The sequence below is a fragment of the Triticum urartu genome, chromosome 7, assembly GCF_003073215.2.
Source record: "Triticum urartu cultivar G1812 chromosome 7, Tu2.1, whole genome shotgun sequence".
Classification (NCBI taxonomy): Eukaryota; Viridiplantae; Streptophyta; class Magnoliopsida; order Poales; family Poaceae; genus Triticum; species Triticum urartu.
This window is the reverse complement of record NC_053028.1, coordinates 33,788,848-33,798,814: the sequence shown is the minus strand read 5'-3', so window position 1 is coordinate 33,798,814 and position 9,967 is coordinate 33,788,848. Positions and strand designations below refer to the sequence as shown.

General features: G+C 47.6%; 2 protein-coding genes across 2 annotated transcripts; both read left to right on the top strand.

Annotated features, from left to right (window-relative positions):
* The first annotated feature begins 6,775 nt into the window (after window positions 1-6,775).
* On the top strand, window positions 6,776-7,983 carry LOC125520026 (magnesium protoporphyrin IX methyltransferase, chloroplastic). Its single transcript, XM_048684813.1, has one exon. The coding sequence runs from the start codon at window positions 6,901-6,903 to the stop codon at window positions 7,873-7,875; it is 975 nt and encodes a 324-aa protein (XP_048540770.1). The 5' UTR covers window positions 6,776-6,900; the 3' UTR covers window positions 7,876-7,983.
* Window positions 7,984-8,123: 140 nt separating this feature from the next.
* Window positions 8,124-9,000, top strand: LOC125520027 (zinc finger protein AEBP2-like). Its single transcript, XM_048684814.1, has one exon. It carries the CDS (start codon window positions 8,237-8,239, stop codon window positions 8,822-8,824), a length of 588 nt encoding a protein of 195 aa, XP_048540771.1. The 5' UTR covers window positions 8,124-8,236; the 3' UTR covers window positions 8,825-9,000.
* Window positions 9,001-9,967: the final 967 nt, after the last annotated feature.

The window sequence follows — 9,967 nt, the reverse complement described above, 5'->3', positions numbered from 1 at the left end:
CATTCAAAACCAACACCTTAGTTCTTCCGGTGCCTTCCTTGCTTGCGTACAATTTCCTCGAATTGCGTACTTCCGGCAAGGCTCTTGTAAACACCTTTCTCTATAATTCCCTTCAATAAGATATTTTCTTGCTCAAGTGTAACTTGGCTAAGAGAATCATTAGTGGAATCAAGAGAACTACTAGAAGCAACAACATTGGATTTAACATGATTATTGTCACTACTAGAGGAAAAATCTTTCTTGTTCTTATTACTAGATTTGACTTGAGGCATGTAAGTGGATAAGAGTAAACGCTTGGCAATGTAAGAAGAATTTTTCTTGCGAAGATCATCATTGATTGCCTTTAAGAACTCATGCTCTTGCTCAAGGTTGAGCTTTTCAAAATGTAATTTCTCATGAGTCCTTAAAAGTTCTCGGTGACCTCCTAAGATAGTTTCATGAGCTAACTTAAGAGTGTTTAGTTCTTTAGTTAGAAACTCAATGTTCTCCTTATCATTGTCATTCGTTTTATCTTGATTAATTGACGTTTCATCATAGTATTCATCACTAGAGTTGTCAACAAGTAAATCATCATCACCTAACAAGTCATCTTCATCACTATTGAAATCAACATACTCGGGGTGTGATACCTTTGGGCCTTTAGCCATGAAGCATCTTCCAAGTCCTTCATTTGGTGAATCAAATATGTCGTAGGAGTTGGTTGACACAAGTGCTAGACCGGCAACACCTTCATCTTGAGTATATTCGGAGTCGGAGTGGTAGCTTCTCTCGGAGTGATTGTCGGAGTCGGAGCCGGATACCCATTCACCAACATGAGCTTGATGTCTTCGTTTTGTGTAGCTCCTTGATGACTTGTCCTTCCTTTCCGAATCTTTGCTTCTCTGGGATGTTCTTCGTTCATAACGATCATCTCTACTCCTTCTCTCTCTTGATAGTGATTCTTCTCTTCTACTTCTTCTTTTTGGAGAATCTTCTCTTCTCTTGTAGGGTGCCATACACTCATTGGAATAGTGTCCGGGTCTTCCACAATTGTAGCAATTTCGCTCTCGACTAGAAGATCTTTTGTCATTGTAGGACCTTGACTTGGAACTTCTCTCTTTGCTTCTATTCTTGTAGAACTTGTTGAACTTCTTCACCATTAGGCTCAATTGTTCATTGAAGGTTTGTTTCTCACTTGATGATGTGGGAGCTTCACATGAGGCTTTGTAAGCACCACTTGACTTGTTATGGAGCTCCTCCTTATCCTTGAGTGACATCTCATGAGCAACAATTCTTCCAATGACTTCCGTTGGCTTGAGATCTTTGTAATTGGGCATCATTTGGATCAATGTGCATACGGTATCATATTTTTCGTCCAAAGCTCTTAGGATCTTCTTGATGATGAATTTGTCGGTCATCTCTTTACTTCCTAAGCCGGTGATCTCATTTGTGATAAGAGCAAGCCTAGAGTACATTTCAGCGACACCTTCACCATCCTTCATTTTGAACTTGTCAAGCTGACTTTGAAGCATATACAACTTGGATTCCTTGACGGAGTCGGTACCTTTGTGCATATCAATCAAAGTATCCCAAATTTCCTTTGCATTCTCAAGACGACTGATTTGGTTGAATTCTTCGGGGCACAATCCGTTGAAGAGGATATCACAAGTCTGAGCGTTGTATTGCAGCATCTTCAACTCTTCCGCGGTAGCTTCACGGTTCGGTTCTCTCCCATCAAAGAATTCACCTTGCAAGCCAATACACACAATAGCCCATACAACGGGGTTATGTCCAAGAATATGCATTTTCATCTTATGCTTCCAACTAGCAAAATTAGTACCATCAAAGTAAGGACCTCTACGGTGGTAATTTCCCTCGCTAGACGCCATACTCTCCTAGGTTGTGAAACCAAGGCTATGACAACCAAAAGTTATGGAAATCAAAGAAAATAGAGACCAAAACTCTGATACCACCTGTAGGATCGAAAGTATGTCTAGAGGGGGGGGGGGGGGTGATTAGACTACTTGACCAAATAAAACTTATCCTTTTCCCAATTTTAGTTCTTGGCAGATTTTAGCAACTTTGGACAAGTCAAGCAATCTTAGCACAATTCAAGCAAGCATGCAAAGAGTATATGAGCAGCGGAAAGTAAAGCATGCAACTTGCAAGAATATAAAGGGAGGGGTTTGGAAGATTCAAACGCAATAGGAGACACAGATGTTTTTGTCGTGGTTCCGATAGGTGGTGCTATCGTACATCCACGTTGATGGAGACTTCAACCCACGAAGGGTAACGGCTACGCGAGTCCACGGAGGGCTCCACCCACGAAGGGTCCACGAAGAAGTAACCTTGTCTATCCCACCATGACCGTCACCCACGAAGGATTTGCCTCACTAGTGGTAGATCTTCATGAAGTAGGCGATCTCCTTGCCCTTACAAACTTCTTGGTTCAACTCCACAATCTTGTCGGAGGCTCCCAAGTGACACCTAGCCAGTCTAGGAGACACCACTCTCCAAGAAGTAACAAATGGTGTGTTGATGATGAACTCCTTGCTCTTGTGCTTCAAATGATAGTCTCCCCAACACTCAACTCTCTCTCACAGGATATGGATTTGGTGGAAATAAGATTTGAGTGGAAAGCAACTTGGGGAAGGCTAGAGATCAAGATTCATATGGTAAGAATGGAATATCTTGACCTCAACACAAGTGTAGGTGGTTCTCTCTCAGAAAAAGTAAGTTGGAAGTGTAGGTTTGTTCTGATGGCTCTCTCCACGAATGAAGAGGTGGTGGAGGGGTATATATAGCCTCCACACAAAATCTAACCGTTACACACAACTTGCCAATCTCGGTGGGACCGAATTGATAAACTCGGTCGGACCGATTCAGCAAAGCTAGTGACCGTTAGGAGTTTCGGTGGGACCGACATGCAACTCGGTAGGACCGATATGGTTAGGGTTAGGGCATAATGTAATCTCGGTGAGAACGATTTTGGTAATAAGCTAACCAGAGAGTTGGTCAGGTAAACTCGGTGGGAACAATTTGCTCATTTCGGTGAGACCGAAATGTTACAAAAGGGAAACAGAGAGTTTACATTGCAATCTCGGTGGGACCGATCGCTCATCTCGATGGGACCGAAACGTTACGAAGGGAAACAGAGAGATTACAATCCCATCTCGGTGAGACCGAGATCCCTATCGGTGAGACCAATTTGCCTAGGGTTTGTGGCAGTGGCTATGACATTTGAACTCGGTGGCGCCGGATAGAAAAAATCGGTGGGGCCGAATTTGACTTTTGGTTTAGGTCATATGTGGATGTGAGAAAGTAGTTGAGGGCATTGGAGCATATCACTAAGCATTTTGAGCAAGAGCCTCATTAAGCAACACCTCATCCCTCCTTAATAGTATTGGCTTTTCCTATAGACTCAACGTGATCTTGGATCACTAAAATAGAAAATGTAGAGTCTTGAGCTTTGAGCTTGAGCCAATCCTTTTGTCCTTAGCATTTTGAGGGGGGCACTTTTCTCATCCATGTCATGCCAATCATTGAGCTTTCCTGAGATATTAATCTTAAAATAGCATTAGCTCAATGAGCTATGTGTTGTTAGGAATTACCAAAACCACCTAGGGATAGTTGCACTTTCAGAAGTCCTATGGTCCGGACTCCCGCAAATGCCCTCCCCCCCCCCCCCCCCCCCCCCCCCCCCCCCCCGCCCCCACCGGTTCGCTTCCAATTTACGATTAAAAAAACCGTCCAGACTGCCAGCGAACGGATACAAGACTGTGTTGGAAGGCAAAACACATCCGGGACCACGCGGGCCGAATTGATGCGGGCAGTTTGAGGGTCCGCATTGTGGATGCCCTGAGATGTATTTGCGCTAACTTTTGCGCTAAATTCTTGTCCTTTATCATATAATTGGTAGATGTTTATGCATACAAAAATGTTCATGTATGTGAGAAAAACAAGTTCATGTTTTCGAAAAAGAATACGTGTGCAAAAAGGGAAAATTTTGAGAAAATGGAAAAATAGAAAATGAAAAAAATGAGAAGGGAAAAACAAAGGGGCGTGCTACACGTCAGCCGGCGGATTTCTTTTAAAGATCCGCCGCCTCGCGAGCCGTCTGATCTAGATTGCTTAACGTACGACCTTTTTTTTGCAACAAGAGTATTGTTTCAAAACCAATGGTGACTATTGCAACAAGAGCTTTGTTTCAGAAACACATCACTGACTATTGCAACAAGAGCTTTGTTTCAGAAACACATCAGTGACTATTGCAACAAGAGCTTTGTTTCAGAAACATCGATGATGTTGCAGAAAGCATCTTTGCATATGATTCTTCTTCGCAACAAAAACTTTGTTTCAGAAACATCCCTTAACTATTGCAACAAGATATTTGTTTCAGAAACATGGCACGCAGAGCCGGGACGAATCCAACGAGGGCTCCCACGATGACAGCGTTGACAGAGAGGTTGTGCATTGCGCCGCTCGCTGCTGCAACGATACCCAGGCAACGCGGATCTCAGGGCAAATGTGAGCGGCGGGGCGACCGCTGCCCGGCCAACGGCAAGCGAGGCGGTGAAGAAAAATAGGAGGGATGGAAGTAGGCGGCGAAGGCCTCTTCACCGGCGAACGATGGCTACCGGAGCGGCATGGCAGCGAGCACCGACGCGAACATGATGCGGGCAAGCGTCTCGGTGTCTCCCTTGTGACGCTGATTCAGGACAAAAAAGACCGAGAGAGACGAAGATAAGGTAGAAGATGGAGCCACGAAGGCCGTTGTTGGAGAAGTCGTGTGGTGGTGGGTCCATCGGGGACACGTGGCGTACAACTGAGGTGACGGACGCCCGCGTGATTATCAACCGGCAGAAGGTAAACTTTTCCCAAAAAGGAAACAAACGAAATAAAAAGAGGGCCGAAACCTGTTGGCGCGTTGCCACGCGAATCTTGCTAGTGGAGTAGTGGTGCATGTGAGTTAAGTGGATAATTGTCTTGAAGTCAACACACAGCATACATGACGGGTAATTAGGGTAGAGAGACAGGAATTTTTTTTAATTACGGGGAAGAGGTAAGCGTGGACCAAATGAAAAAGATATGGAGACCAAGCTACCACACATTTATTGCAACAGACTCTTATGGTAAAATACTACCCGCTCTATTGATTGGATACTAGTCATACTGGACAGTAACTTAAACAATCAACGTTACTTACATTTATATGGGTAGTAAAATATGTGTAGTATAATGCAAATATGCGGTAACCATTTTTTGACATACGATATGGGATTTTTAAAATACACAACAAACATTTCTTTAAAACCTATTTCTATACACGGTGAAAATAATATAAACCATACATAAAGAAACAGAAAATTAAAAAAAATATCTATCTTCTGTACTACTTTTAAAAAAATGCAAGGTTTCCATTTCACCTCTCGTTCGTACAACCTTCCATATATACGATATGGAATGTTTATACTACCGTTGGAATGCATGAGCAATTATCTAGTTTAAAATAAAGTAGGAAAAGTAAAAGAAATATAATAATATAAAATAAATTGAAATAACAAAAGAGCATTATAGAAATATGAAAAATAAAAAAGACAGAAAAACAAAGAGAAAAGAATAGACCAACGCACATATGGAACAAACCAGTGCAATGAATACCACCTCACACGCATATAGAATAAAATTAGTCTAAAGAAAACCGGAAAAAAGTTGGTTGTTGAGCCACGGCGCACGAGCAAACACATGTAGACGAGAGCTCTCATAATAGGGCTAGTCTTGTTGAATAGTTTGGACTGATTACCACATGCGTCACGTAGTCACAGTAGGGACGGAACCTAAGCGTTGCCTTTGGCGCTTTTTACATAGGCCGGTCCCATAACCACACGTCGTTAGCCAGACACTACGCATGGAGGGACGTACATTAGTTTCCGTTCAGTCATTTATTTAATTTTTTTAAAAAAATAATTATTTATTTACTATATTTCTAAATATTCTAAATACATATACTACAAAAATTAATTTACTTAAAACTGCTAAATACATCCCGCATGTTTTAGAAAATGGTAAACTCACTGTAAAATTGGGTCCGTGTAATTTTGGAAAAACTTTTGTAGTACGCGGACGTGGTTGTGACATATAAGCTTTCCATATGCTTCAAAAAATTATTCGCAACATTTCTTAACAATGACTATACGATGTAAAAGAATAGGTTCCTACAATTCAAAAGATGTTCATCACATTTATAGAATGTTCAAGCCTTTCAAAAATATGTTCATGACATTTTAATAAAACCTTATACAATATTGTTTTTACATATTTAAAACACATACCGTACCAAAAATTATGTGTATTTTAAAAATATTTAAGATGTATTAAAAAAATTAACATGTGCTCTCTTCGTCCCAAAATAAGTGTCTTAACTTTGTACTAACTTTAGTAGAAAGTTGTACTAAGGTTGAGACACTTATGTTGGAACAGAGGAAGTATCTAAAAACATGTTCATCTTGTATTTGAAAAATATTTAACGTGTATCACAAAAAGTATTTCTGTGTATAAAAATTGTATAAAATATATTTATTTTTTCACATGTAATTAAATAGGTAAAAATGAAAAAAAAGTAAAAACCCAATGAAAAAACACATAGAAACAAACAAGAGAACAACCCTACATGGAAGCTTCCAAAACCTTTCTAAACTAGCTCATAAAAACTTTCTAATACCCAATCCAGAATGCCACCTAACGTGGCGCCGCGGCATATAAACGTGGCCCAGTCTCGGCAAAGAGTTGCAGGGAACAAATTCTAATTAGTAATTTCTCCGAGGGTCTATCCACAAAAACCCTATCCCCAAAGTCCCCAGCTCCAGCACCCGCGAACCACTCGAAGAAGATTCAGCTGCTCCCTCCACGCTCCGACCGACCATGGCGCGCGCCGCCGTCTCCACCGCGCCGCTCTCCCGCCTCCACTCCCCGACGCCTTCCGTCCCGTGCCACTCTCTGTCCTCGCAGCTCCGCATTCACCAGCAGCGCAGGCCGCTCACCGTCGCCTCGGCGCTGCCGGAGGTCGCGGACCTGCCCGGGCTCTCCCTGCCCGCCGCGGCGGCCGCGGCAGCCGCGCTCGCGGCGGCGGTGTCCCTCTCCGATCCGGAGCGCCGGCGCAAGGCGCAGGCGGAGGCGGTGGGCGGCGGGGACAAGGAGGCGGTGCGCGCCTACTTCAACTCCACGGGCTTCGAGCGGTGGCGCCGGATCTACGACCCGGCCACGGACGACGTGAACCGCGTGCAGCTGGACATCCGCGAGGGCCACGCGCAGACGGTGGCCGCCACTCTTGCCATGCTGCGGGACGCCCCCGACGTGCCCCTCGCCGGCGCCACGGTGTGCGACGCCGGGTGCGGGACCGGGTCGCTGTCCATCCCGCTGGCCTCCGCGGGGGCCTCCGTGCTGGCCTCCGACATCTCCGCCGCCATGGTCTCGGAGGCGCAGCGGCAGGCCGCTCTCGCCGCCGGGTCATCGCCGGGGTTCCGCATGCCGCGGTTCGAGGTGCGGGACCTGGAGAGCCTGGAGGGGCGGTACGACGTGGTGGTGTGCCTGGACGTGCTCATCCACTACCCGCGGGAGGAGGCGCAGAAGATGATCCGCCACCTCGCCTCCCTCGCCGAGAAGCGGCTCGTCATCAGCTTCGCGCCCAAGACGCTCTACTTCGACGTGCTGAAGCGCGTCGGCGAGCTGTTCCCCGGCCCGTCCAAGGCCACGCGCGCCTACCTCCACTCGGAGAAGGACATCGAGGAGGCGCTCCGCGCCGCCGGCTGGCGCGTCAAGAACAAGGGCTTCATCTCCACCCAGTTCTACTTCGCCAAGCTCTACGAGGCCGTCCCCGTCGCCGCCGGCTCGTCGTAGCAAATGTGTCCATCATAGACCGGGATTTGTATTCTTGTAGAGTGTAGCTAATACATGTATCTGTAAACTCTAATCTCTCGGTGGTTCAAGCATGATTCGTTGTTGTCATCGTGCTGCGTCGAAGCTAGGCATTGCGCCATGAGTTTCTTCTTGGATAAAGGAGGAATGCCATTGCCATGAATGGATCGGCGGAGTTGCAAGCTGCATATGGACATCGAGCATCGCTCTGCTCTGGTCTGAATGCCAGTGCACTCAGAGTCGGTGAGGACATGTGGAGCAGAGCAGACTGCAGATAAAACAGAGAGCTCTGCTTATAGTCGAGTGCGCGCGCGCCCTAGGGGCTAAGCTACTGCTGAAGATAATGCAGGGCGCCACCAGCATCCATCGATGCGCGATGTTCCCCACCGCACGCTGCAGTGTCCTCCCCGTCCACCAAAAGCCGCGCGTCGCCGTCGCCGTCCCCCGCCGGCGCGCGCGGGCGCTCATGGCCGTCTCTGTCAGGCCGCGCCGCGGAGGTGCGCGCCGTGACCGCTCGTGGGACGACGACGGCGGCGGCGGGAGCGGCGACGAGGACGGCATCGACGAGAGCTTCTTCGGGGACGCGCGTGACGAGGAGGAAGACGAGCCGGAGGAGGAGGAGGAGTCGCCTTTGGGGCCGGGGCGACGGGCGGCCGTCTCGCCGGAGTCGCCCGGGGGGCAGCTGCGCGGGTCCGACGTGCTGCGGGCGCTGCAGCGGGCGGCGGCCGCGAAGGAGGCCAAGAAGAGGAGCAAACGGAGCGCGGGCGCGGCGCGGCCGGCGGCGCGGCGGCAGGGGAAGGGCGGCGGCGCGAAGGCCGCGGAGGAGGTCGTGGCGGGGGAGGCGAGGCCGGTAGAGATAAGGCGCGAGTGGGCGCCGAGGATCCGGGAGCTGGAGCTCAGGGTGCGGCAGCTGCTCCACAAGCACCAGTAGGCACCGCAAGTCATGATCTTTGGTTGAAGAGCTCTGTTGATTAAAAATGGCCAATCCATGTTTGTGCCGGCGAAGAAGCGTGCTTTGAGTCTGTTGAATTTTGATTCTTGGAACACAGACAGCTCTGCTTGTATACGCACTCCCTTCTCATTCTGAGATTTTCTCATGAGTCTTTCTGTGAGGCGCATTTTGGAGCCAGGATGCAAGGGGCGGGATTCGACAAGATCAACTCGGCGATACGGCAAACCCGCCCATCAAGGCTTCAAGAGAGCGGCACGCAGGCGGGGGCGAGGCCAAGGTGCAAAGGGCGGGGATGTTGGGCCTCGCCGGAGTAACATTAGCTCGGTCGGCATTCCCCTGCCTCCGCCGTCGGGTGCGTGTCATATTGCGTCGACATGGGTGCTCCATTTCACCGACTCGGCATCGCCACAGCTTGTCTGGTTGTGGACGCCGGACGTGGATCAGCTCGGTGCCCGCTCTCTGTTCGACGATATGTCTCAAAGGGCAAAACGCCAAGTAGATGACTCCAAGCCGGAGGTGTACGCCCAGTAGCCGAAGCAAAATAGCGACGAGACGGGCCTTAATCCGGTGGATTGGCTGGCCGATCCAAAAAAGAGGGGTAAAGGAAAAAGATTTAACATGTGGGCGGACAAATTATTATGCGATGTGTGATTGGCCACTAGCATCGATCCGCCCATGACGCAGAGCAAAGAGGCGCAATATTCTTGTCCAACATTCATCCTTGGTTCCAAGAGCACAAGAATTACAAGCCCTACCGCAGCAAACTCATTCACGGTCATTGGAAAAAGGCACTCACCCATTGATGGTACACCATCCAAGAGACTGCGAGCAAGTATTGTAGCTATTTAAAACAACTCGTCGGTTGGTGGCCAGATGGTGCACAAATCGTTGTGCAAGTAAGTTGTTCTACGTGTTGATCATTTGACCGGATATGCTTTATGATTGGTCATTTTGCCAATATGCATCTTGTTGACAAAGTCTTTTCTTATAGTCCTCCCATGCGTGCAACATCTACTTGAAGGTGGAGAAGAAAAGCTTTCTCTTCATGCATTGTTAATTGAACTTGAATGTGCACAACCCAAGTAGCAACTTGGCATTGCCAATTCATCAAGAATCAGCATT